This window comes from Stegostoma tigrinum, chromosome 41 (genome assembly GCF_030684315.1).
Source record: "Stegostoma tigrinum isolate sSteTig4 chromosome 41, sSteTig4.hap1, whole genome shotgun sequence".
NCBI lineage: Eukaryota > Metazoa > Chordata > Chondrichthyes > Orectolobiformes > Stegostomatidae > Stegostoma > Stegostoma tigrinum.
The window spans coordinates 2,307,339-2,334,350 of record NC_081394.1 but is presented as its reverse complement, the minus strand read 5'-3'; the positions used below and the strand labels follow the sequence as shown (position 1 = coordinate 2,334,350).

Below are 27,012 nucleotides of genomic sequence, written 5' to 3'. Positions count from 1 at the left end.
TAGAGGGTCACAGAGATAGGGAGGCGGTGTAGGGGCTGGACTGGGCTACAGAGATAGGGAGGAGTTTAGGGGCTGGACGTGGTTACAGAGATTGGGAGGGGGTGTAGGGGCTGGAGGGGGTTACAGAGACAGGAAGGGGGTGTAGGGGCTGGAGGGGGTTACAGAAATAGGGAGGGGTTTAGTGGCTGGTGGGGGTTACAGAGATAAGGAGGGGGTGTAGGGGCTGGAGTGGGCTACAGAGATAGGGAGGGTTTTAGGGGCTGGACGTGGTTACAGAGATTGGGAGCGGGTGTAGAAGGTGGAGGGGGTTACAGAGATAGGGAGGGGTTGTAGGGGCTGGAGTGGGCTACAGAGATAGGGAGGGTTTTAGGGGCTGGACGTGGTTACAGAGATTGGGAGCGGGTGTAGGGGCTGGAGGGAGTACAGAGATAGCGAGGGGTTGTAGGGGCTGGAGGGGGTTACAGAGATATGGAGGGGTTTAGGGGCTGGACGTGGTTACAGAGATTGGGAGCGGGTGTAGAAGGTGGAGGGAGTTACAGAGATAGGGAGGGGGTGTAGGGGCTGGACGTGGTTACAGAGATTGGGAGGGGGTGTAGGGGCTGGAGGGGGTTACAGAGATAAGGAGGGGGTGTAGGGGCTGGAGTGGGCTACAGAGATAGGGAGGGTTTTAGGGGCTGGACGTGGTTACAGAGATTGGGAGCGGGTGTAGAAGCTGGAGGGGGTTACAGAGATAGGGAGGGGTTGTAGTGGCTGGAGTGGGCTACAGAGATAGGGAGGGTTTTAGGGGCTGGACGTGGTTACAGAGATTGGGAGGGGGTGTTTGGGCTAGAGAGGGTTACAGAGATAGGGAGGGGGTATAGGGGCTGGAGGGGGTTACAGAGATAGGGAGGGGGTGTATGTGCTGGAGAGGGTGACAGAGATAGGGAGGGGGTATAGGGGCTGGAGTGGGCTACAGAGTTAGGGAGGGTTTTAGGCGCTGGACGTGATTACAGAGATTGGGAGGGGGTGTAGAAGCTGGAGGGTGTTCCAGAGATAGGGAGGGCGTGTAGGGGATGGAGTGGGTTACAGAGATATGGAGGGGGTGTAGGGGCTGGAGGGGGTTACAGAGATATAGAGGGGTTTAGGGGATGGAGGGGGTGACAGAGATAGGGAGGGGGTCTAGGGGCTGGAGGAGGTTACAGAGATAGGGAGGGCGTGTAGGGGATGGAGGGGGTTCCAGAAATATGGAGGGGGTATAGGGGCTGGAGGGGGTTACAGAGATAGGGAGGGGGTGTAGAACCTGGAGGGGATTACAGAGATAAGGTGGGGCTGTAGGGGCTGGAGGGTGTGACAGAGATAGGGAGGGGGTGTAGGGGGCTGGAGGGGGTTACAGAGATAGTGAGTGGGTGAGGGGATGGAGGGGGTTACACAGATAGGGAGGGGGTGTAGGGGCTGGAGGGGTTTACAGATATCGGGAGGTGGTCTCGGGGGCTGGAGGGGGTTACAGAGATAGGGAGGGGGTGTTGGGGCTGGAGGGGGTTACAGAGATAGGGAGGGGGTGTTGGGGCTGGAGGGGGTTACAGAGATAGGGAGGGGGTGTTGGGGCTGGAGGGGGTTACAGAGATAGGGAGGGGGTGTAGGGGCTGGAGGGGGTTACAGAGATAGGGAGGGGGTGTAGGGGCTGGAGGGGGTTACAGAGATAGGGAGGGGGTGTAGGGGCTGGAAGGGGTTACAGAGATAGGGAGGGGGTGTAGGGAGTGCAGGAGTTTGCAGAGATCGGGAGGTAAGGTGGGGAGTCGAGGTGAAGGTCTCATGTTGGCCAGTGGGAAGTAGGAATCTGAATGAACTGTACGTTGGGGAACGTGAAATCCAACGTTGTGGGTGGGATTCGTGTGGGAGTAGGGGGCGGTGTCTGTGAGAGAATGTGGGTGGGAAGCGATGGGAGCCACTTGCGATGGTTCATGTTGCTGATCAGCCGGGACAGCCTGAGAGGGAGTGGTGGGTGGAAAGGCGGGCGACAGTCAGAGATGGCGTTGGGACGTTGAGGTCGGCAACACCTGGATATTTGGAGTGTCGGCAGGTTTGTATGTGCGAAGCAGCAATATCCACATGGGATCGTTCCCACACCGTGACTCCAGGAGTGGACGGTGTGAGACTGAGGTCTAGTTGGTGAGCTTGGCCCTGGCGATGAATTCCCGCAGGATGGTCCGTGCAATTTCCAGGTCATTCCGAGCGATCCTGAGGGCTTTGTGCACATCCTGACGTTTGAAGCCCTCCTGGATTAACATCACCGTGGCAACCGGATCCCGGGATGGACACTCCGTGAGGAGCAGCTGGTTCCCTGAGGGCCGAGCGCAAGCATTTACTACTCAGGACCAGACCATTTAGACCCACTAATCCCTGCTGTTCGGTCAACTCCAGCATTGTCCCCAACTCCCTGTTGTAGGCAGTCCCACATTCCCCCCCAGCAACTCCCACATTTTCCCCACTTGCCGTAGGAAGACCGTTTTCCGTGAAATCCCCATTGAATATTCGACGGTCCTGTCTGCTCCTGGAGTCATATCCCACCCTCCACCACGAACTGAAACACCGTCTCTGTGTTGATCTGATCAACAATATCATTCATCTCGACCCTTCAGTTTCAGCTGTTTCAAAGTTACAGAGAGAGGGAGGGGCTGTAGGGGGTTACAGAGATAGGGAGGGGGTGTAGGGGCTGGAGGGGGTTACAGAGATAAGGAGGGGGTGTAGGGGCTGGAGGGGGTTACAGAGAGGGAGGGGGTGTAGGGGCTGGAGGGGGTTACAGAGATAGGGAGGGGCTGTAGGGGCTGGAGGGGTTTACAGAGATAGGGAGGGGGTGTAGGGGCTGGAGGGGGTTACAGAGATAGGGAGGGGGTGTAGGGGCTGGAGGGGGTTACAGAGAGGGAGGGGGTGTAGGGGCTGGAGGGGGTTACAGAGATAGGGAGGGGCTGTAGGGGCTGGAGGGGGTTACAGAGATAGGGAGGGGGTGTAGGGGCTGGAGGGGGTTACAGAGATAGGGAGGGGCTGTAGGGGCTGGAGGGGGTTACAGAGATAGGGAGGGGGTGTAGGGGCTGGAGGGGGTTACAGAGATAGGGAGGGGGTGTAGGGACTGGAGGGGGTTACAGAGATCGGAAGGGGTGTATGGGCTGGAGGAGGTTACAGAGATAGGGAGGGGGTGTAGGGGCTGGAGGGGGTTACAGAGATAGGGAGGGGGTGTAGGGGCTGGAGGGGGTTACAGAGATAGGGAGGGGGTGTAGGGGCTGGAGGGGGTTACAGAGATAGGGAGGGTGTGTAGGGGCTGGAGGGGGTTACAGAGATAAGGAGGGGGTGTAGGGGCTGGAGGGGGTTACAGAGAGGGAGGGGGTGTAGGGGCTGGAGGGGGTTACAGAGATAGGGAGGGGGTGTAGGGGCTGGAGGGGGTTACAGAGATAGGGAGGGGGTGTAGGGGCTGGAGGGGGTTACAGAGATAGGGAGGGGTGTAGGGGCTGGAGGGGGTTACAGAGATAGGGAGGGGGTGTAGGGGCTGGAGGGGGTTACAGAGAGGGAGGGGGTGTAGGGGCTGGAGGGGGTTACAGAGATAGGGAGGGGGTGTAGGGGCTGGAGGGGGTTACAGAGATAGGGAGGGTGTGTAGGGGCTGGAGGGGGTTACAGAGATAGGGAGGGGGTGTAGGGGCTGTCCTGTGTACCACTAGCGAAACATTATTCTGTTGAATGGCAGAGCAGGTTCGATGGGCTGAATGGCCCACTCCTGGCTCCAGTTTTCAATGTTTTGCTAGTGGTACACAGGACAGCCCCTACACCCCTTCCCTATCTCTGTAACCCCCTCCAGCCCCTACACCCCCTCCCTATCTCTGTAACCCCCTCCAGCCCCTACACACCCTCCCCCTCTGTAACCCCCTCCAGCCCCTACACCCCCTCCTTATCTCTGTAACCCCCTCCAGCCCCTACACACCCTCCCTATCTCTGTAAACCCCTCCAGCCCCTACACCCCCTCCCTATCTTTGTTTATTAGTTGGGGGGTGTGGGGTTTTGAGTGTTCCCCATCCTCCTCACGCTCTGTACCCCCTCCTCACGCTCTGTACCCCCCAACAGAATAATGGCTGACCATCCAGCTCAGCCTCCTGTTCCCGTTTGTCCTTTTTTCCCTTTATCCTGAAGAACTATCGCTTACTCCTCCTTGTAAACATTCAATGTTTTGACCTCAACTGCTTTCTGTGGCAGACAATTCCAGAGGCTCTCCCACTCTCGGGGGACAGATATTTCTCCTCATCTCAGTCCTATCCCATCTCCTGCAGACTGTGAACCCCCTGGCTCTGGGCCCCTCCGAACATCCTTCCCGTACCAACGTCCTGGCAGAATCTTATCAGTTTCTGTGAGACTCCCCCTCATTCTCCTCAACCCCAGTGGATGTTTTCCTGGCTGATCCACCCTCTGCCCGCCCTGCCATCCCAGGAATACAGCCTGAGAAACCTTTGCTGCCCTCCCTCCATTGCCAGAACCTTCTTCCTCGGATAAAGGGACAGGAAATTCACACACACAACTGCAGCAAGATACTCTCAAACTGCCTGGTTGCTTTTACAAATTTGGGTCTCTCCCAAGAAATTCCTACCCAACCTGAGACTCTTTATCCCACTCATCAGCTCAAACCCTTCACCGCCCAGTTCTCCAGGGCCTTCTGGCTCCCACAGACAACCACTGGTCTCAGTCAAGTTGCCAGGAAAGCCTCACTCGTTACTGCATTCTGCCCGGTCGCTCACCAAAACAGGCAGCTCTCTCTCTTTCTTTCCTGCTCACTCTCTTTCACTGCTTAAAACAAAACTTTGGTGATGTGTTTTCTGGCCTTTCCTCTGCGGAATGAGTTTTTTTTCGCCTTGGTAACTCTCACTGTTGGAACCCCTTATCCCACCCCACAAGAGGACCTGAGCCTCCTGGGCCTGTTGCCAGGCAGAACACAGGTTAGCTCATATGCCACAAATCAAGAGTCCAATTTGTCTTTCAATTGAAACAGAGTGTGAAACATAACCTTATAGCCACACCATGAGTCACAAGGATCACGTTAACTTCTGTTGTACCCTCAGACTGCCTTTCAGATCTAGATATCAATGATTAAGTTTTGCTTTTTAAACAGATTTATAAATCCACCTCAGCCCCATTTCAGTTCCAACTTACCTTACCCCGTCCCAGCCCCTCAGCTGACTGACTGCCCCAGGTTTGAGATGGTGGTGAGATACTGACCTGTTGGGATCTGAGATTCCTGAGATGTGGCTGGTCTCCGATCCAATTGCTCACTCCATGTTTGCCTGTGAACAGTGGGAGGGGTCTCTGTTAGACAGGGCTGGAGGGAGGGTGTTAGGATAGGGGGTGCATACAGGGAGGACTGCAGAACGCACCCCACACCCCAGGCTGATTAGTTCAAACCCTATCCCATCACCCGAGAGAGACCAACCCCACCTGTCTGCATGATATCCCCCCCATTCTCTCCACCATGTCCTGCCCCACTTCCACCTGCAGCCCTCCTCCCTTGACCTCTAATGCCTCTGCTCCCCCTTCACTTTCCCTCCTCCATGCTCTCATACTTATGATCACTCCCTCCAACCCCTCTCTCACTCCCCTCTATTCTCCCTCCACCTCATTTGCCCGACCCATTCTTCCACTCCCTCCTCCGATCTCTCACTCCCACAGCTCCACTCCGCCTCATCTCCCCCCCGCCATTCCTCTGCTCCCTCTGCTCTCTCACTCCCACAGCTCCACTGTCACTCCCTCCACCTCATCTCCCCTCCCTTCCCCATTCTTCCAGTCTCACTCCCACAGCTCCACTGTCATTCCCTCTGCCTCATCTCCCCAACCATTCCTCTGCACCCTCTGCTCTCTCACTCCCCCAACTCCACTATCATTCCGTCCACTTCATCTGCCTTCCCTTCCCCTTCCTCCCCTCCACCCAGTTTCTCACTCTCTCATCTCCACTGTCACTCCCTCTGCTTCATCTCCCCTCCCATTCCTCCCCTCTCTCCTCCACTCTTTCTCACATCCGTGACTCACACTCTCCAACCTCTCACTCTCACCCTCCCCTCTATTCTCTACCACCTCTCAACACCCCCCCTCCTCTACTTCATTTCCCTCTCTCAACTTCTGCCCCCTTCTCCTCGCTCCCTAGCCAGTTCCCTGCCTCCCTATCATTCCCCTGTTCCCATTTCCCCATCTCCTTCCTCTCACTCCCTCACTTCTCCCTCTCCTGTTGTCCTTCTCAACCTTTCCCCTCCCTCCTCAACGCTCTCACTCTCCCTCGCCGCCACCCCTTCCACTTCGCCTCATTCCCCACTGAATCCTCCTCCCTCTCTCTCTCACTCCCCAATCCCTCCATTCCCATCTCCTCATTCCCCTCGCCCCCAAAGACCCCTGCTATCCCCAGTGGGAGGTGTATGTTATTCCGAGGCGGGGCGGGGGGAGGAATTCTGAGACAACGTTGGGAGGGGGTGTGTTCAGAGGGTTTGACCCTGTCAGGGGATGGAAGCTCGCAATCTCCCCAACATGAGGGCAGTGGTAGCGACTGGGCACCCACTTGGAATGTGACAACTGGGGGGGGGGCTGGGGGCAAATCATGGGTGGGGGTGTTGCTGGGGGCTTTCGATCGAGTCGCTGAGGGGCAGGAGGGTCAGTCACGGGGGAAAGGGAAGGTCTGAAGGACTGAGGCGCAGGGGTGGGGAGTAGAGGGGGTTGGGGACGGAGGAGGGAGAGTCCGACGCAAGTGGGGTTAATGGGAGGGAGAGATCACCAGTGCAATTCCAGGCAAGATGGGCTGATTGGCCTCCCTCAGTGTCTGGGTGGGGGCGTTATAAGGAGGGGATTGTGGGATTGTGAGGAATGGCTTTGTTTATTAGTGGGGGGGTGTGGGGTTTTGAGTGTTCCCCATCCTCCTCACGCTCTGTACCCCCTCCTCACGCTCTGTACCCCACCCTCACGCTCTGTACCCCCTCCTCATGCTCTGTTCCCCACCCTCCCACTCTGTTCCCCCTGCCCTCACGCTGTGTTCCCCTCGCCCTCATGCTCAGCACCTCCCATCATGCTCAGCTCGCCCCCTCACGCTCTGTTCCCCCTCCCACGGTCTGTACCCCCTCCTCACGCTCTGTACCCCCTCCTCACGCTCTGTACCCCCTCCTCATGCTCTGTTCCCCACCCTCCCACTCTGTTCCCCCTGCCCTCACGCTGTGTTCCCCTCGCCCTCATGCTCAGCACCTCCCATCATGCTCAGCTCGCCCCCCTCACGCTCTGTTCCCCCTCCCACGGTCTGTACCCCCTCCTCACGCTCTGTACCCCCTCCTCACGCTCTGTACCCCCTCCTCACGCTCTGTTCCCCCTGCCCTCACGCTGTGTTCCCCTCGCCCTCATGCTCAGCACCTCCCATCATGCTCAGCTCGCCCCCCTCACGCTCTGTTCCCCCTCCCACGGTCTGTACCCCCTCCCCCCAAACGGTCTGTACACCCCCCACCACGCTCTGTTCCTACCCCGCTCACATTCTGCTCCACCCCCCCACCATCTGCTCACCCCCTCATGCTCTGCTCCACCCCCCACCCCCCCCCCCCACCCCCCCCGCCATGCTCTGCTCCCCCCGCTCACAATAACCTCACAGTTAGGGATCCTCTTGGAAGGAGTGATCACAGTATAGTTGAATTTAGAATACAGATGGAGAGTGTGAAGATAAAATCCAATACCAGGGTCCTGTGCTTGATCAAGGGGGACTACCATCGAATGAGGAAGGAATTGGCTCAGGCAGACCAGAAACAAAGATGTTATGGACGGACAGTTGACGAGCAGTGGAGGACTTTCAAAGCAACTTTTCAAAGCGCTTAGCGAAAGTATATTCCAGTTAAAATGAAGGACTGTAAGAAAAGGGGTAATCTGCCCTGGGTGTGTAAGGAAATGAGGGAGTCTATCAAATTGAAAGAGAAGGCATACAAAGTGGCCAAAAACAGCATGAAACTAGCAGATTGGGAAAACTTTAAAGGTCAACAGAAAGCCACAAAAAGAGCTATAAAGAAAAGTAAGATAGATCATGAGAAAAAAAAAATCTAGCACAGAATATAAGATAACAAGGTGTGAAGCTGGATGAACGCAACGGGCCAAGCAGCATCAGAGGAGCAGGAAAGCTGACGTTTTGGGTCGGGACCCTTCTTCTGATGAAGGATCCCGACCCGAAATGTCAGCTTTCCTGCTCCTCTGATGCTGCTTGGCCTGCTGCGTTCATCCAGCTTCACACCGTGTTATCTCAGATTCTCCAGCATCGTCAGTTTCTGCTATCTCTAGCACAGAATATAAAGACAGATAGCAAAAGTTTCTATAAATATATAAAATGAAAAAGAGTGGCTGATGTAAACATTGGCCCTTTAGAGGATGAGAAGGGGAATTTACTTATGGGATATGATTAAACGGCTGAGGCATTGAACAGGTATTTTGTATCAGTCTTCACAGTCTTCGCACTAATGACATGCCAGAAATTGACAAAGAGACGAAGGTAGGTGAGGACCTGGAAATAATCATTATTATGGGAGAGGTAGTGTTGGGAAAGCTAATGGAGCGAAGGATTGATAAGTGTCCTGGCCCCGATGGAATGCATCCCAGGGTACTAAAAAAGATGGTGGGAGAAATAGCAGGTGCACTGACGGTAATTTTCCAAAATTCACAGGACCCTCGGACAATCCCAGCAGATTGGAAAACAGCAAATGTGACACCTCTTTTTAAAAAGGGAGGTAGACAAAAGATGGGGAATTACAGACCGGTTAGCTTAACCTCTGCAGTGGGGAGGATGCTCGAGTCTATTATCAAGGAAGAAATAGTAAGGCATCTCGACAGAAATTGTCCCATTGGGCAGCATGGGTTCGTGAAGGGCAGGTCATGCTTGAAAAATCTTTTGGAATTCTATGAAGATATTATGAGCATGGTGGACCATGGGGACCCAGTGGATGTGGTGTACCTAGATTTCCAAAAGGCCTTCGACAAGGTGCCCACAAGAGGCTGCTGCGTAAGATAAGGATGCATGGCATTAGGGATAAAGTATTAGCGTGGATAGAGGATTGGCTGACTAACAGGAAGCAGAGTGAGGATAAATGAGTGCTATTTTGGCTGGCAATCAGTGTCGAGTGGTGTGCCTCAGGGATCGGTGTTGGGACCACAATTATTTCCAATTTATACAGATGATTTGGAGTTGGGGACCACGCGTAGGGTGTCAAAGTTTGCAGATGACACTAAGATGAGTGGCTGAGCAAAGTGTGCAGAGGACTGTGAAACTTTGCAGAGGAGCATAGATACATTGAGTGAGTGGGCAAAGGTCTGGCAGATGGAATACAATGTAAATAAATGTGAAGTCATAGATTTTGGTAGGAGTAATAGCAAAAGGGATTATTACTTGAATGGTTAAAAAAGTTGCAGCATGCTGCTATGCAGAGGGACCTGGGTGTCCTTGTGCAGGAATCGCAGAAGGTTGGTCTGCAGGTACAAGTAATTAGGGAGGCAAATGGAATTTTGTCCTTCATTGCTAAAGGGATTGAGTTTAAAAGCAGACAGGTGATGTTGCAGCTGTACAAGGTGCTGGTGAGGCCACACCTGGAGTACTGTGTGCAGTTTTGGGGTCCTTACTTGAGGAAGGATGTACTGGCACTGGAGGGGGTGCAGAGGAGGGTCATTAGGTTGCTTCCGGAGTTGAGGGGGTTGGTTTATGAGGAGAGACTGAGTAGATTGGGATTATATTCATTGGAATTCAGATGATTGAGGGGAGAATCTTATAGAAACATAAAATTATGAAGGGAATAGATAAGACAAGAAGTAGAGAGGATGTTCCCTCTGGCAGGTGAAGCTAGGACAAGAGGGAATAGTGTCATGATTAGAGGGAGCAGATTTAGGACTGAATTGAGAAGGAGCTTCTTCACCCAGAAGGTTGTTAATCTGTGGAATTCCTGGCCCAGTTGGTGCTACTTCAGTAAACGTTTATAAAGCTAAGGTAGATTTTTTTTAACGATAGAGGAATTAAGGGATACAGTGAGAGCACGGGTAAGTGAATCTGAGTCCACGAAAACATCAGCCATGATCTTATTGAATGGTGGAGCACGATCGAAGGGCCGAATGGCCTACTCCTGCTCCTAGTTCTTATGTTCTCAAGCTCTGCTCCCCGCCCCCCACCGCCTCATGATCTGGTCCGCCTCCTCACAGTAATTTTCCAAAATTCACAGGACCCTCGGACAATCCCAGCAGATTGGAAAACAGCAAATATGACACCTCTGTTTAAAAAGGGAGATAGACAAAAGATGGGGAATTACAGACCGGTTAGCTTAACCTCTGCAGTGGGGAGGATGCTCGAGTCTATTATCAAGGAAGAAATAGTAAGGCATCTCGACAGAAATTGTCCCATTGGGCAGCATGGGTTCGTGAAGGGCAGGTCATGCTTGAAAAATCTTTTGGAATTCTATGAAGATATTATGAGCATGGTGGACCATGGGGACCCAGTGGATGTGGTGTACCTAGATTTCCAAAAGGCCTTCGACAAGGTGCCCACAAGAGGCTGCTGCGTAAGATAAGGATGCATGGCATTGGGGGGTGGGGGCTCTGCTCCCCCTCCCACACTCTGTTCCCCCCCTCAGCTCTGGTTCCTCCCCCCTGCCACGATCTGTTCCCCCTCCCCCGCACGCTCTGCTCCCCCACCAACGCTCTGTTCTCCCTCCCTCTCACTGTGACCCCCCTCATGCTCTGTTCCCCCTCCCCCTCACCGTTCCAGCCTTCACGCTCTGTTTCCCCTCCCCCTCACTGTTCCCCCCTCACGCTCTGCTAACCCCCCACACTCTGTTCCCCTCCCCCTCACTGTTCACCCCTCACGCTCAGTTCCCACTCCCCCTCACGCTCTGCTACCGCCCACACTCTGTTCCCCCTCCCCCTCACCGTTCCCCCCCCTCACGCTCTGTTCCCCCTCACCCTCACTGTTCCCCCCCTCACGCTCTGCTACCCCCCACACTCTGTTTCCCCTCCCCCTCACTGTTCCCCCCCTCACGCTCTGTTCCCCCTCCCCCTCACGCTCTGCTACCCCCCACGCTCTGTTCCCCCTCACCCTCACTGTTCCCCCCCTCACGCTCTGCTACCCCCCACGCTCTGTTCCCCCTCACCCTCACTGTTGCCCCCCTCACGCTCTGCTACCCCCCACACTCTGTTCTCCCTCCCCCTCACTGTTCCCCCCCCTCATGCTCTGCTACCCCCCACACTCTGTTCCCCCTCCCCCTCACTGTTCCCCCCCTCACGCTCTGTTCCTCCACCCCCTCACTGTTCACCCCCCACACTCTGTTCCCCTCCCCCTCACTGTTCACCCCTCACGCTCAGTTCCCACTCCCCCTCACGCTCTGCTACCGCCCACACTCTGTTCCCCCTCCCCCTCACCGTTCCCCCCCCTCACGCTCTGTTCCCCCTCACCCTCACTGTTCCCCCCCTCACGCTCTGCTACCCCCCACACTCTGTTCCCCCTCCCCCTCACTGTTCCCCCCCTCACGCTCTGTTCCCCCTCCCCCTCACGCTCTGCTACCCCCCACGCTCTGTTCCCCCTCACCCTCACTGTTCCCCCCCTCACGCTCTGCTACCCCCCACACTCTGTTCTCCCTCCCCCTCACTGTTCCCCCCCTCATGCTCTGCTACCCCCCACACTCTGTTCCCCCTCCCCCTCACTGTTCCCCCCCCTCACGCTCTGTTCCTCCACCCCCTCACTGTTCACCCCCCACACTCTGTTCCCCCTCCCCCTCACTGTTCACCCCTCACGCTCAGTTCCCACTCCCCCTCACGCTCTGCTACCCCCCAACGCTCTGTTCCCCCCCTCACGCTCTGTTCCCCCTCCCCCTCACTGTTCCCCTCACGCTCTGTTCCCCCTCCCCCTCATGCTCTGCTACCCCCCACGCTCTGTTCCCCCTCCCCCTCACTGTTCCCCCCCTCACGCTCTGTTCCCCCTCCCCCTCACTGTTCCCCTCACGCTCTGTTCCCCCTCCCCCTCATGCTCTGCTACCCCCCACGCTCTGTTCCCCCTCCCCCTCACTGTTCTCCCCCCTCACGCTCTGTTCCCTCTCCCCCTCACTGTTCACCCCTCACGCTCAGTTCCCCCTCCCCCTCACGCTCTGCTACCCCCCACGCTCTGTTCCCCCTCACCCTCACTGTTCCCCCCGTCACGCTCTGTTCCCCCTCCCCCTCACTGTTCCCCCCCTCACGCTCTGTTCCCCCTCCCCCTCATGCTCTGCTACCCCCCACGCTCTGTTCCCCCTCCCCCTCACTGTTCCCCCCCCTCACGCTCTGTTCCTCCTCCCCCTCACTGTTCACCCCTCACGCTCAGTTCCCCCTCCCCCTCACGCTCTGCTACCCCCCACGCTCTGTTCCCCCTCACCCTCACTGTTCCCCCCGTCACGCTCTGTTCCCCCTCCCCACGCTCCCTCTACCCCCATCACACTCTGTTGTGTGGTTCGGGCTCCTTGGCATCACTTGCGGGGCAAGGGCAGGGAACAGAAGGAGGAGGGGGTCAGGACGGAGCGACGGTTACCATGGTGCCCAGCCGCTGGGGGTCGGGCGCGAGTCGGCAGAGGGGGGGTACCGGGGCTGAGGACGGCCCATCGAGGTCACCAGGAGGTCGTCTTTGTCATCTTCATCCTCTTCGTCCTCGCTGCTTGACCACTCATCGAAGAGGAACGGCACTCTGGGAGGGGTCCTGACCAACAAGACGCAACATTGACGGGACATTGGGTGGGGGGGGGGGTCATGGAGGGGGTATGGGGAGGTACAGGCAGAGGCATGGAGGGGGTGGGGTGGTGGGGGGAGAGGGATAGGCAGAGATGAGGCATACAGAGAAAAAGTTGGTCCAGAGAGGGCGACCGAGAGATAGGGACAGATAGACAGAGAGGGAGTGAGAGATGGAAGAACACATAAGAGATAGATGGAGAGAAAAGGATCTCCAGAGAGAGAGACAGAGAGAGAGAGAGAGAGAGATAGACAGCGAGAGAGACAGAAAGGAGAGAGAGAGATATAGAGAAAGAGAGAGACAGCAAGATGCAAAGAAGTATACACAGATGGAGAGGAATCAAGAGAAATACAGAGACAAAGGGAGAAAGAGAGACATAGAAGTATAGATAGATAGATTGATAGATGGATAGATAGACAGACAGACAGACAGATAGACAGGTAGATAGAGAGAAAAAGTGAAGGGAACAGATTGATGAAGGAGATTCACAGTAACATGCAGGAAAACACACACAGACACACGCCCACAGACACAGAGATAACATGTACACACACAGGCAGCGTACACGCACAGGCAGCGTACACGCACAGGCAGCGTACACGCACGGGCAGCGTACACGGGCAGCATGCGCACACAAACAGCATACACGAACAGCGTACACACACACATACCATCACACAGATGACACAAAGAGAAAAAAAGGTCAATATTACTGTTGATGTTCTCAGTGCAATCAGTTTCAGACATCGACATAGTAAAGGGCCATCTTGGGAACAACAGGAGCTGGAAGATGTTGGGGGTGGGCGGGTGGGGGTGGTGGAGTGGAGGTTGGGGGTGTGGTGGCATGATACATCAGGCCGTTAAACCATCACGTCCATTTAACATGGTGAGGAACACTCTGGGATTGTAGGAACGTCTGACCGAAACCCAGTACCGGAGAGATCCCGGGCTCCAGGTCTGCTTTGAGCAGAGATCAAGCGAAGCTGCAAACATCAGGTCTGCCGGCGTTATGTGTTTAATTAGTTGCAACGATGTAAACCGAAGCCAATAACAGCAGAAATTAGAAGTCAACCCGCACGCGACATACATTTGTATTTCTCCAAAATCCCCTTATCCTGGATAAATAAGTTGCATGTATCACCAGTTACAGATACCCGTTATCTAAAATTCATGGCTAACACAGAGAAATAAAATTTGGGTCGAGAACTGTTGTCAATCCTACTTTCATCAGTTTCTGCATGTGAATAGTCATTAAATTGTGCACAGTTTATGGCTCTTTGTTTTGGCACCTGCTCATTCTGAGGACAACGCTACCTTCCTGGGCCTGGCCCTTTCCCGCGGTGAGCAGGAATTCTCACTGCCAATCTGATGGAACACTGGGACTGGTGGTGCAGGACGTCGTTGTCGATCAGCAGTGAGGGGAAAGGCTCCTTGAGCTGCACACACAGGGGCCTGCATGTGTGACGAGATACCTGCTCAGTCGCGTCGATGTGAACCTGACAGAGGGGCGAGGGTTGCCTGACACGGGTCACGAGCCACCGCGAGCTTGCAAGCGTTGAATGTTCGCACTCTGGCCGGTCGCTCCAACGCAAAGAGATTTGTCAGCTTCATCCAAGCGGCGTTTCACTTCCCATCGTTTCAACTCAATTTCACAACTTGCCGACTTGAAGAGTTAGTTCCACCGCCCTCATTCACTGAGGTTCTTCACTCAAGGATTCCCTTGAAGACATGCATCCATTTGGGATCTGCTCACTTCCTTCAAGAATCTCCATCTCTGCTTCGGTTTCCCCATCAAAAGGTGTTGAACTTACTCCGCCTCAGGTAGTGGGATCAGGCCTGGCCTCAGGAATGGGAGCAGGAAGTCAGGAAATCCCACTTCCAGAGGCCATTCCGGCTGGATAGAGTTTGTGGAGCGCAAGTACAGACCAGCGATGGACTTTAGGGCGTCTGGAATGATTATTCTCTAGCCACAACAGACCCAAATCCTAAACTCAACTGCACTGGAGCACAGAGCAGGCATTGGCAATGTTTAGCTGATCTGTCAGTATCTCTTTTCGCAGGGACACTGTCATCTGTCCATGATCATGGGGTTTGAGGGAGGGTACAGGGGAGAGAAGCGGGTGGGGTGAGGGAAATTAAGGGGTGGAGATGGCAGAGGGGGTAAAAGTCAGGGCAGGAGACAGAGAGACAGGGTGACAGAGGGAATGCAAGAGAGAGAGAAAGCGGGTGACAATGGGAATGCAAGGGGTGGAATGACAGAGAGAATGTAAGAGACAGAGAGAGAGAGAGAGGCAGAGAGAGAGAGAGAAAGAGAGAGGGGTGACAGAGGGAATGCAAGAGAGAGAGAGAGAGAGAAAGCGGGTGACAGTGGGAATGCAAGAGAGAGAGAGAGAGGTGACAGAGGGAATGTGGGGGAGTGACAGAGGGAATGCAAGAGACAGAGAGAGAGAGCGAGAGAAAGGGGGTGACAGTGGGAATGCAAGAGAGAGAGAGAGAGAGGTGACAGAGGGAATGTGGGGGGGTGACAGAGGGAATGTGGGGGGGTGGCAGAGGGAATGTGGGGGGGTGGCAGAGGGAATGCGGGGGGGGGTGACAGAGGGAATGCAAGGAGTGGGGTGACGGAGGGAATGCAAGAGACAGAGAGAGAGAGAGAGAGAGGGGAGGTGACAGAGGGAATGCAAGAGACGGAGAGGGGTTGCTAAAGAAGGAATGCAAGAGAAAGAGAGAGGGGAACAGGAAAGAGATGGGGGGGGGAGAGAGAGAGAGGGCAAAAGAGAGAGGGTGAGGAAAGAAGTGTGGCAGTAAGAGACAAACAAACGGGGAGGGCGGCAGAGGGAGAAAGGTTGCGGAAGGAGAGATGGAGAGTGGGGAGAGAAAGAGAGCGAGGAAACAGCGTGAAGAAAGGGGTGGGTGGGAGAAAGAGTGAATGAAGAGGAAGAAAAACAGGAGTGTGACAGGGGCATGCAGAAAGAGCGAGGCAGGACAGAGAGAGAGAGAGAGAGAGAGAGGCACAGAGACAGAGGGAGAGACACGGAGTGGGAAGAGAGTGAGCGACGGAGCACAAACAGCTGCGCAGAAGACAGAAAGAAACAGTGAGAGAGGTAGAGGAGGAGGGGATGAGAGAGACAGAGAGAGAAGGCAGAAGAGAGAAAGGGGATGGAGATGTAGATAGCGGAGGGTGGCGGGGGGGCAGAGGGGAGACAGACAGAGAGAGTACGATGGGACATAGAGAATGAGAGAAGCAGAGAGAAAGGGAAGTCTTGTGGAGGGTGTAGGCTGTGATGATTAAAGCGGGGGGAGCGGGCAGGGCATAAACGTAGAGGGAGAAAGGGGAAGAGGTAATGGGAGGGGGCAAGGGGGGGGCTGGGGGAGGAGGATGGCGGTGGTCACTTACGCCGAGGCTGAATCTGAGCCACTAGAGCGATCCGCAGGGGGACTGATGAGGGGAGGGGGCTCCAGGTACTGAGATTCGATATTAATCCCAACGGCTGATTCCTGCGGGTAACGGAGATCAGGTCAAAGGTCCGGCAGGTTCAACGCACTCCCTCAGCGCTGACCCTCCGACAGTGCCCGCTCCCTCAGCACTGACCCTCCGACAGTGCCCCCTCCCTCAGCACTGACCCTCCGACAGTGCCCGCTCCCTCAGCACTGACCTTCCGACAGCGCCCGCTCCCTCAGCACTGACCCTCCGACAGCGCCCGCTCCCTCAGCACTGACCCTCCGACAGGGCCCGCTCCCTCAGCACTGACCCTCCGACAGCGCCCGCTCCCTCAGCACTGACCCTCCGACAGCGCCCGCTCCCTCAGCACTGACCCTCCGACAGTGCGGCGCTCCCTCAGCACTGACCCTCCGACAGTGCCCACTCCCTCAGCGCTGACCCTCCGACAGCGCCCGCTCCCTCAGCACTGACCCTCCGACAGTGCCCGCTCCCTCAGCACTGACCCTCCGACACTGCCCACTCGATCAGCACTGACCCTCCGACAGTGCCCACTCCCTCAGCACTGACCCTCCGACAGCGCCCACTCCCTCAGCGCTGACCCTCCGACAGCGCCCGCTCCCTCAGCGCTGACCCTCCGACAGCGCCCACTCCCTCAGCACTGACCCTCCGACAGTGCCCGCTCCCTCAGCACTGACCCTCCCACAGTGCCCACTCTCTCAGCACTGACCCTCCGACAGTGCCCGCTCCCTCAGCACTGACCCTCCGACAGTGCCCGCTCCCTCAGCACTGACCCTCCGACAGTGCCCGCTCCCTCAGCACTGACCCTCCAACAGTGCCTGCTCCCTCAGCACTGACCCTCCGACAGTGCCCGCTCCCTCAGCACTGACCTTCTGACAGTGCCCACTCCCTCAGCACTGACCCTCCGACAGTGCCCGCTCCCTCAGCGCTGACCCTCCGACAGTGCCCGCTCCCTCAGTGCTGACCCTCCGACAGTGCCCGCTCCCTCAGCACCGACCCTCCGACAGTGCCCACTCCCTCAGCACTGACCCTCCGACAGTGCCCACTCCCTCAGCACCGACCCTCCGACAGTGCCCACTCCCTCAGCCCTGACCCTCCGACAGTGCCCACTCCCTCAGCACTGACCCTCCGACAGTGCCCCCTCCCTCAGCACTGATCCTCCAACAGTGCGGCACTCCCTCAGCACTGACCCTCCGACAGTGCCCGCTCCCTCAGCGCTGACCCTCCGACAGTGCCCGCTCCCTCAGTGCTGACCCTCCGACAGTGCCCGCTCCCTCAGCACCGACCCTCCGACAGCGCCCACTCCCTCAGCACTGACCCTCCGACAGTGCCCACTCCCTCAGCACTGACCCTCCGACAGTGCCCACTCCCTCAGCACTAACCCTCCGACAGTGCCCGCTCCCTCAGCACTGACCCTCCCACAGTGCCCACTCTCTCAGCACTGACCCTCCGACAGTGCCCACTCCCTCAGCACTGACCCTCCGACAGTGCCCGCTCCCTCAGCACTGACCCTCCGACAGTGCCCGCTCTCTCAGCACTGACCCTCTGACAGTGCCTGCTCCCTCAGCACTGACCCTCCGACAGTGCCCCCTCCCTCAGCACTGACCTTCCGACAGTGCCCACTCCCTCAGCACTGACCCTCCGACAGTGCCCGCTCCCTCAGTGCTGACCCTCCGACAGTGCCCGCTCCCTCAGCACTGACCCTCCGACAGTGCCCACTCCCTCAGCACTGACCCTCCGACAGTGCCCACTCCCTCAGCACTGACCCTACGACAGTGCCCACTCCCTCAGCACTGACCCTCCGACAGTGCCCACTCCCTCAGCACTGACCCTCCGACAGTGTTTACTGAGACTGAGCAACCTGCATTTGGCTAGTGCCTCACTCTCTCCGTACCGTGCCATTGGGCCGTGTGGTGGCCCCCTTCCGTCCGAGGATGACGTCCATCGCGGTGAGCTCGTCCTGACGGGGCCTGGGATTGGTTGGCCGGTGTGGAACGGGCGGGAGAGGCCCACGTGCTGTGCCAGATCCCACCGACGGCTCCATGGGGAGGCCGGGAAGGGGCCTGTTCTTCATCCATTCCAGCAGGGCTGCGCTGATTGGCCTCCCGGGCAGAGGGGGGCGCCCTGGAGGCCTCTCCTGTGGAGGGACAATGGAGTTGGAGGGTGTCAGTTACTCAAATCTCTGACCTGCCCCAGCCCTCCGACACCCCTGCATTGTACCCGAATCCCAATACCCGCAAACACCCCAAACCCCAGTCCAGGTGGTCAGGACCCACAGGGCTGTCCAGCCCCTTCCCTCCCTTGCCCACACATGCCAGTGACTCACGCACAGGATATTCGCCTGGGCGAGGCATCGCTGTTCTTCCCTGCCCTCCAGTCCTGACCCTCCCATGCCGACAGCACTGCAGTTCCCACCCAGGGCTGTTCCAGCACCCTATGGTGAGCCTCACCTGCCCTGCGACGCCCCACTTGGTGAATTGATTCTTGCGATGGGGTTGTTGAAAGGCCACAGGTTGCGCTATTGGGTGGCTGGGGTGTGGGAGCTATTGGGATCTGGGCGTCAAACTTTGGACCGAGCCTGCGGAGGTGGTTGCGGTTGTCAGAGGGTGCAGTGGGGAAAGGGTGGGTGATGGTTAACGTTGGATGACCAAGAGCTGAGGTACCCCGCAGGCTGGTGCTCTCAGTGAGGAGTGGAGGTCAGTGAGGGCAGTCTGGTCGAATAGCCCCTGTGGACAGGACTTACCTGGGGGTCTGTAGTGAGTGCACTGCTCGTGGTGGAGCTGTTGTTTCGAGCTTGGAGCAGGTCTGTTCGTGGAGGAACCACTGGGCGTTGGAGGTTTGCACGAGCTGAGGGCATCGGTGACGGTGGGCGCTCGGCCTGGAGATCAGATCCAACACTCAGGTCATAGGGTCAGAGTCCCAACACAGAGAGCAACACAGCACCACCAGGCTGTGTACACACTCACACACACTCACTCACTCACACACACTCACTCACTCACACTCACTCACTCACACACACTCACTCACTCACACTCACTCACACACAGACACTCAGACACACACACACACACACACACACACTCACTCACTCACTCACTCACACACACTCACTCACACTCACTCACACACACTCACTCACACACGCTCACTCACACACGCTCACTCACACACGCTCACTCACACACACTCACACACTCACACACACACACACACACACACCCCCTACTCCTGGGTGACAGAGTCACAAAATCGCAACAGTGTGAATGGAAGAAGGCGATTTGGCTCATTGAGTCCACACCAACTCTCCAACCTACCACCCCCACCGAATCCCTGCATTTCCGAACCTGGGCACTATGGGTAATTTAGCACAGCCAATCCACCCTAACCTGTATCAGAGATAATGGGAACTGCAGATGCTGGAGAATCCAAGATAATAAAATGTGAAGCTGGATGAACACAGCAGGCCAAGCAGCATCTCAGGAGCACAAAAGCTGACGTTTCGGGCCTAGACCCTTCATCAAAGAGGGGGATGGGGTGAGGGTTCTGGAATAAATAGGGAGAGAGAGGGAGGTGGACCGAAGATGGAGAGAAAAGAAGATAGGTGGAGAGAGTATAGGTTGGGAGGTAGGAGGGGATAGGTCAGTCCAGGGAAGACGGACAGGTCAAGGAGGTGGGATGAGGTTAGTAGGTAGATGGGGGTGCGGCTTGGGGTGGGAGGAAGGGATGGGTGAGAGGAAGAACAGGTTAGGGAGGCAGAGGCAGGTTGGACTGGTTTTGGGATGCAGTGGGTGGGGGGGAAGAGCTGGGCTGGATGTGTGGTGCAGTGGGGGGAGGGGACGAACTGGGCTGGTTTGGGGATGCAGTGGGGGAGGGGAGATTTTGAAACTGGTGAAGTCCACATTGATACCATTAGGCTGCAGGGTTCCCAGGCGGAATATGAGTTGCTGTTCCTGCAACCTTCGGGTGGCATCATTGTGTTCTTCCTCTCACCCATCCCTTCCTCCCACCCCAAACCACACCCCCAACTACCTACTAACCTCATCCCACCTCCTTGACCTGTCCGTCTTCCCTGGACTAACCTAGCCCCTCCCTACCTCCCCACCTACACTCTCTCCACCTATCTTCTTTTCTCTCCATCTTCGGTCCGCCTCCCCCGCTCTCCCTATTTATTCCAGAACCCTCACCCCATCCCCCTCTCTGATGAAGGGTCTAGGCCCGAAACGTCAGCTTTTGTGCTCCTGAGATGCTGCTTGGCCTGCTGTGTTCATCCAGCCTCACATTTTGTTGTCCACCCTAACCTGCACATCCCTGGGCACTATGGGTAATTTAGCCTGGCCAATCCACCCTAACCTGCACATCTCTGGGCACTATGGGTAATTTAGCATGGCCAATCCACCTTAACCTGAACATCCCTGGGCACTATGGGTAATTTAGCATGGCCAATCCACCCTAACCTGCATATCCCTGGGCACTATGGGTAATTTAGCATGGCCAATCCACCCTAACCTGCACATCCCTGGGCACTATGGGTAATTTAGCATGGCCAATCCACCCTAACCTGCACATCCCTGGGCACTATGGGTAATTTAGCATGGCCAATCCACCCTAACCTGCACATCCCTGGGCGCTATGGGTAATTTAGCACGGCCAATCCACCCTAACCTGCACATCCCTGGGCGCTATGGGTAATTTAGCACGGCCAATCCACCCTAACCTGCACATCCCTGGGCACTATGGGTAATTTAGCATGGCCAATCCACCCTAACCTGCACATCCCTGGGCACTATGGGTAATTTAGCATGGCCAATCCACCCTAACCTGCACATCCCTGGGCACTATGGGTAATTTAGCATGGCCAATCCACCCTAACCTGCACATCCCTGGGCACTATGGGTAATTTAGCATGGCCAATCCACCCTAACCTGCACATCCCTGGGCACTATGGGTAATTTAGCACGGCCAATACACCCTATCTTGCAAATCCCGGTGCACGATGGGTAATTTAGCACGGCCAATACACCCTATCTTGCATATCTTTGGACTGTGCGAGGCAAACCGGAGCAAACCCACACAGACACGGGGAGGATGTGCAAACTCCACACAGACAGTTACCCGAGGGTGGCATCGAACCCAGCGGCCTGGCGCTGTGAGGCATCAGTGCTAACCACTGAGCCACTGTCTCAATATCAGGGGCTTGGTAATGATTGGTGTCTGTGAGTCAAAGCTTGGTGCAATTCTGCGGAGGTGGTTGCGGTTGGCAGAGGGCGCAGTGGGGAAAGGGTGGTTGATGGTTAACGTTGGATGACCAAGAGCTGAGGTCCCCCGCAGGCTGGTGCTCTCAGTGAGGAGTGGAGGTCAGTGAGGGCAGTCTGGTCGAATAGCCCCTGTGGACAGGACTTACCTGGGGGTCTGTAGTGAGTGCACTGCTCGTGGTGGAGCTGTTGTTTCGAGCTTGGAGCAGGTCTGTTCGTGGAGGAACCACTGGGCGTTGGAGGTTTGCACGAGCTGAGGGCATCGGTGACGGTGGGCGCTTGGCCTGGAGATCAGATCCAACACTCAGGTCATAGGGTCAGAGTCCCAACACAGAGAGCAACACAGCACCACCAGGCTGTGTACACACTCACACACACTCACTCACTCACACTCACACACTCACACACACTCACTCACACACACTCACTCACTCACACACTCACTCACACACACTTACTCACACACACTCACTCACACACACTCACTCACTCACACACTCACACTCACTCACTCACACTCACACATACTCAGATACACACACACACTCACGCACAGATACACACACACACACTCACACACACACACACACACACACACACATACACACACGCATTCTCACACACACACGCACTCACTCACACTCACACATACTCAGATACACACACACACTCACGCACAGATACACACACACACACACACATACACACACGCATTCTCACACACTCACACGCACTCACTCACACACACACACACATGCATTCTCACACACAAACACACACTGACACACACACACACACTCAGACACACACACACACACACAAACACACACACACACACACACACACACACACACACACACACGGAAGTTTAATGTGATACACAATGAGCCTGCCCACCCGCCCTGGCAGCGCCCTGCCCCGGCCCCCGGCCCTCGGTGGGTACCTTGCTGAGTCCGGCCAGCTTGTTGACCAGAAGCGCCACATCCTCAAAGTTATCTTCCTCCTCCTCATCCTCCTCCTGCTCTCCGTCTTCGCCGTCTCCCTCTGCGGTCTGGTTGGTCGCTCGGGGGTCCTCAGTGGGCCGTGACTGGTTGCGCTGAGGTTGGAATGGGTCCACAATAATGGTTTCCATGCCCTTGATCTCTGAGCGGCAGAAGGGGCAACTGTGGCCGTCCGACTCCTGCCGGGGGTCACAGGTCACAAGGCAGGGTGGGGGTCGGTGAGTGGTGAATGGGTGGTCAGGCAGTGAGAATGATGACCAACATCCTACCATCCCCTCCCTCCCTCCACCCCACCATCTCTTCCCCCCCGCCTCACTGTCTCTTCCCCACACTCCCACCCCCACCGAATCTCTCCCCCCCACCCCCACTGTCCTCACCCTACTGCCCAACCGTCCCCTTCCCCATCCCCTACTATCTCCTCGCCCCCATCAACCCCACTGTCCCCTACACTCCCACCCCCACCGTCCCCACCCTACTCCCAATTATCACCTCCCTCCTCCCCCACCGCCCCCTCCCTCCTTCCACCCCACCATCCCCTCCCCCCTCACCGTCCACTCCTCCTGCCCCCCTCAAACCCACTGTCCTTTCTCTCCCCAGCCCCACCATCCCCACGCTCCTCCCACTGCCCCTCCCCCTCCCCTACCATCTCCTCACCACCCCTGCCGCCCCCACCCTACCTCCACTGTCCACTCCCCCCTCACCATCCCCACCCCCCCCCACTGTCTCCTCTGCACACTCCAACCAACCCCACCCTCCCCACAACTGTCCCCTCACCACCCCACCCCACCGACCCCTCGCCATCCCACCCTCACCCCCACCCCAACCCCACCATCCACCACTCTGAAAGGGCTCAGAAAAGATTTACAGGGATGTTGCCAGGGTCGGAGGGTTTGAGCTACAGAGAGGGGCTGGATAGGCTGGGGCTATTTTCCCTGGAGCGTCGGGGGCTGAGGGGTGACCTTATAGAGGTTTATAAAACCATGAGGGGCATGGATAGGGTGAATAGACAAGGTCTTTACCCCCCCAGGGTAGGGGAGCCCAAAACTAGAGGGGCATCTTTTCAAAAAAGATTTGAAAGGGACCTGAGGGGTAACTTTTTCACACAGAGGGTGGTGCATGTATGGAATGAGCTGCCAGAGGAAATGGTGGGGGCTGGTACAGTTACAGCATTTAAAAGGCACCTGGATGGGGACATGGATAGGAAGGGGTTAGAGGGATATGGGCCAAATCCTGGGGAATGGGACTGGATTAATTTGGGATATCTGGGTCAGCATGGAGAGATGGACCGAAGAGTCTGTTCCTGTGCTGTACGTCTCTATGACTCTATCTCTCTTCACCTTGCTTCTATTCTTCACTCCAGACTTTTTCCCTCAGGTTTGCTCCCTCATTTACTTCAAAGCTGTTTCTGCTTTTCTCCTTCGGCAGCTCCCTCATGCACTGGGTTATGTACAGTTCGGGGGGGGCCATGCATGGTAAAGATTCATCTTCTGCAAGACTGATGCTTACAGCACATGAACTGGCATCTATTTCTCCCAGAGATAGTAGGAGCTGCAGATGCTGGAGAATCTGAGATAACAAGGTGTGGAGCTGGATAAACACAGCAGGACAAGCAGCATCAGAGGAGCATGAAAGCTGACGTTTCAGGCCCAGACCCTTCCTCAGAAAATGCTGCTTGGCCTGCTGTGTTCATCCAGCTCCACACCTTATTATCTCAGATTCTCCAGCATCTGCAGCCCCTGCTGTCTCTGAAACGGGTTTACACTGTGTCCTAGTCGTCTGCATTCGCTCCTTTCCCTGCCTCTTGCTCCTCTCTCTCCCTTCATCCATCCCCTCCGCCCTCTATCACACCCCATCCACATCCTATTCTCTCTATCCCTTCACCTCCTTTCTCCCCACTCTCCTTCCCCTCTTCCCTCTTCCTCCTCCATCTCTCCCCTCATTTCCACTCCACCCCTCGCCTCCTTTTATCTCTCTCCGTCTCCCTCCTTCCTGTCCCCTCATCTCTCCCTCTCCCCGATTTTTCTCACTCCGTCTCTCCACCCGCTAACAAGGTGCGGAGCTGGATGAACACAGCATGGCCAAGCAGCACCAGAGGGGTAGGAAGGCTGACATTTCGGGCCTGGACCCTTCTTCAGAAAACTATCTCTCCATCCCCTTAGTTGTTTTCTCCCCGTCCTCCCTCCATCTCTCTCTCTCTCTCTCTCTCTCTGTGTGCCAGCTATCTACCTTCGGCCCTGTTGGTGTGTTGCTTGGTCTAATTCTGAGCCCCCTGGGCACAGTGGGAGAGGGCAGAGGGGTTAAGAGTGGAGGAGCGGGTAGGGTAGTAGGGAGCTAGTTGGGGAATGGGACATACCTGCCAAGCCGTGAGGCAGGTCTCACACAACAAGTGACCGCATGGTTCAATCTTCACATTTTTATTCCTCTCTGTGCAGATCTTACAGAGTTGGAAGGTGGAGCCAATGTCACAGTACAACTCATATTGTTCCTACAGAGCGAGAGAGAGAAGGAAGGAGGGGTAAGGAAGAGTGTGTTCCACACCCTCAGGTTCCCCTCCATCACCGGCCCAGTTGGGGTTAACCCCAGCCAACCCAAAAATCAGGGAAATCAGGCATCAGGGAAATGTTGCATCCCAGACAGAGGCCATTCACCCCATCGTTGCCCCTACCAGCCCACCGAAACCTTCTCGCCGGTCACCCCACGGCCGGGGACCAGCGAATTCCTCCTCCGGGTCCCTCCGTGGACCCTCCATTCCCAAACCCCGGTGACCCGCACTCCGCCCCCCCCCCCCAACCCACCTCGCCTCCCCCACCCCCACTCACTTGGATCGCCGTCCCCGCCACGCGGTTCCGTCGCCAGGGCGTGGCCGTTCTCCTTCCGTCCACGAGGGCCTCTGCCCCCGGATCCTCCCCACCCCTGTCGACTCCTCGATCAAATAGCCACTCGGCCCCTCCCTGCTCTCCAGCCCCAACAAGGTACATACAGCCCTCCACACCCCCACCCAACCCCCAAACCACCTGATCTCCTGTTCCCATCAAAATGTTCTCATCCAGAGCTGTTGCTCCACTCCTCTGGAGCAGGTGGTTGCTTGATTCGGGATCCCCTGGCTCAGAGGCGTGGACGCTACCACCACCCCACAAGGGTTCCTCGTGGGTGCGGCCATTCTCAGGGGTCCGTTCCTGCCCCCTGCCTGCGATGCTGCTCAGCGCAGTGTTGATCCCGCAGCATCCTGGTCGATCGACTCAAACCGGATCCAGATGTGATCAGGACCCGATTCCACCCCGCCACCCCCCGACACCACACCTTCACCCCTCGGCACAGGGTCACTCACCTGAGAGACCTGAATGTGATCCAGCCTGCACGGTTCACACAGCCCACTCAGGTCGGGGTTAAAGTCTCGCCCATCAGGGTAGAGGTAACTAGGGAGGCACAGAGAGAGATCGAGCTGTTACACTGAATCACACGCTCAAAGGATCAAGAGTCTCTGTCAGGGGCCTGGTTATAGAGGGAGTCTCCCCCTCTCTCTCTCTCCCTCTCTCTCTCCCTCTCTCTCTCACATTTTCTTTGTCAGGGACCTAGTTAAAGAGGGAGTGTCTCTCTCTCTCTTTCTCTCTCTCTCTCTTTCTGTCTCACTCCCTCTCTCTCACTCTCTTTCTCACACTCTCTCTGTCAGGGACCTAGCGAAAGAGGGAGTCTCTCTCTCTCTCTCTCTCTTTCTCTCTCTTTCTCTCTGTCAGGGACCTGGTTATAGAGGGATTCTCCCTCTCTCTCTCCCGCTCACTCTCTCTGTCTCTCTCCCTCTCTCCCTGTCTCTCTCTCTCTTTCTGTCTCACTCTCTTTTTCTCTCTCTCTCCCTCTTTCTCCCTCTCCCTCTCTCTCTCTCTGTCAGGGACCTGGTTAAAGAGGGAGCCTCTCTCTCCCCCACTCTCCCTCTCTCTTTCTCTCTCTCTCCCCACCTCTCTCTCATTCTCTCTCTCTCTCTGTCAGGGACACTATTTAAACAGGGAGTCTCTCTCTCTCTGTCTCCGTCTGTCTCTTTCTCTCTCTCTCCCCACCTCTCTCTCATTCTCTCTCTCTCTCTCTCTGTCAGGGACCCTGTTTAAAGAAGGAGTCTCTCTCTCTCTGCCTCATTCTCTCTCTTTCTCTCTCTCTTTCTCTCCCTCTTATTCTCTCTCTATCTCTCTCTTTCTCTCTCTGCGTCAGGGTACCTGGTTAAAGAGGGAGTGTCTCACTCTCTCTCCCCCTCTCCCTCTCTCTTTCTCCCCCTCTCTCTCATTCTCTCCCGCTGTCAGCGACACTATTTAAACAGGGACTCTCTCTCTCTCCGTCTGTGTCTTTTTCTCTCTCTCTCTCTCTCTCTGTCAGGGACCCTGTTTAAAGAAGGAGTCTCTCTCTGCCTCATTCTCTCTATCTCTTTCTCTCTCTCTCTCTCTATCTCTCTCTTTCTCTCTCTGCGTCAGGGTCCCTGGTTAAAGAGGGAGAGTCTCTCTCTCGCTGTCTCTCTCTCTCTCTCTGTCTCTCTCTCGCTCTCTCTCTCTCTATCTCTCCCTCTCTCTCTGT

General features: G+C 56.3%; 1 protein-coding gene across 2 annotated transcripts in view; it reads right to left on the bottom strand.

The window, feature by feature from the left end:
- Positions 1 to 1,763: 1,763 nt before the first annotated feature.
- Positions 1,764 to 27,012, bottom strand: part of LOC125448448 (E3 ubiquitin-protein ligase CBL-like) — a 79,913-nt gene continuing 54,664 nt past the window's right edge. Inside the window, exons 6-15 of one of the 2 annotated variants that reach the window (XM_059641371.1) lie at positions 25,784 to 25,871; positions 24,809 to 24,940; positions 22,398 to 22,634; positions 21,604 to 21,738; positions 18,943 to 19,077; positions 18,094 to 18,336; positions 16,137 to 16,237; positions 12,548 to 12,712; positions 5,233 to 5,297; positions 1,764 to 2,320 (exon numbers count right to left, since the gene is read on the bottom strand). In XM_059641371.1, coding sequence (XP_059497354.1) covers positions 2,142 to 2,320; positions 5,233 to 5,297; positions 12,548 to 12,712; positions 16,137 to 16,237; positions 18,094 to 18,336; positions 18,943 to 19,077; positions 21,604 to 21,738; positions 22,398 to 22,634; positions 24,809 to 24,940; positions 25,784 to 25,871 — 1,480 coding nt within the window. In that variant the 3' untranslated portion in view covers positions 1,764 to 2,141. The remainder of the gene's footprint in view (positions 2,321 to 5,232; positions 5,298 to 12,547; positions 12,713 to 16,136; positions 16,238 to 18,093; positions 18,337 to 18,942; positions 19,078 to 21,603; positions 21,739 to 22,397; positions 22,635 to 24,808; positions 24,941 to 25,783; positions 25,872 to 27,012) is intronic. The other variant, XM_059641372.1, reaches the window with a different exon arrangement.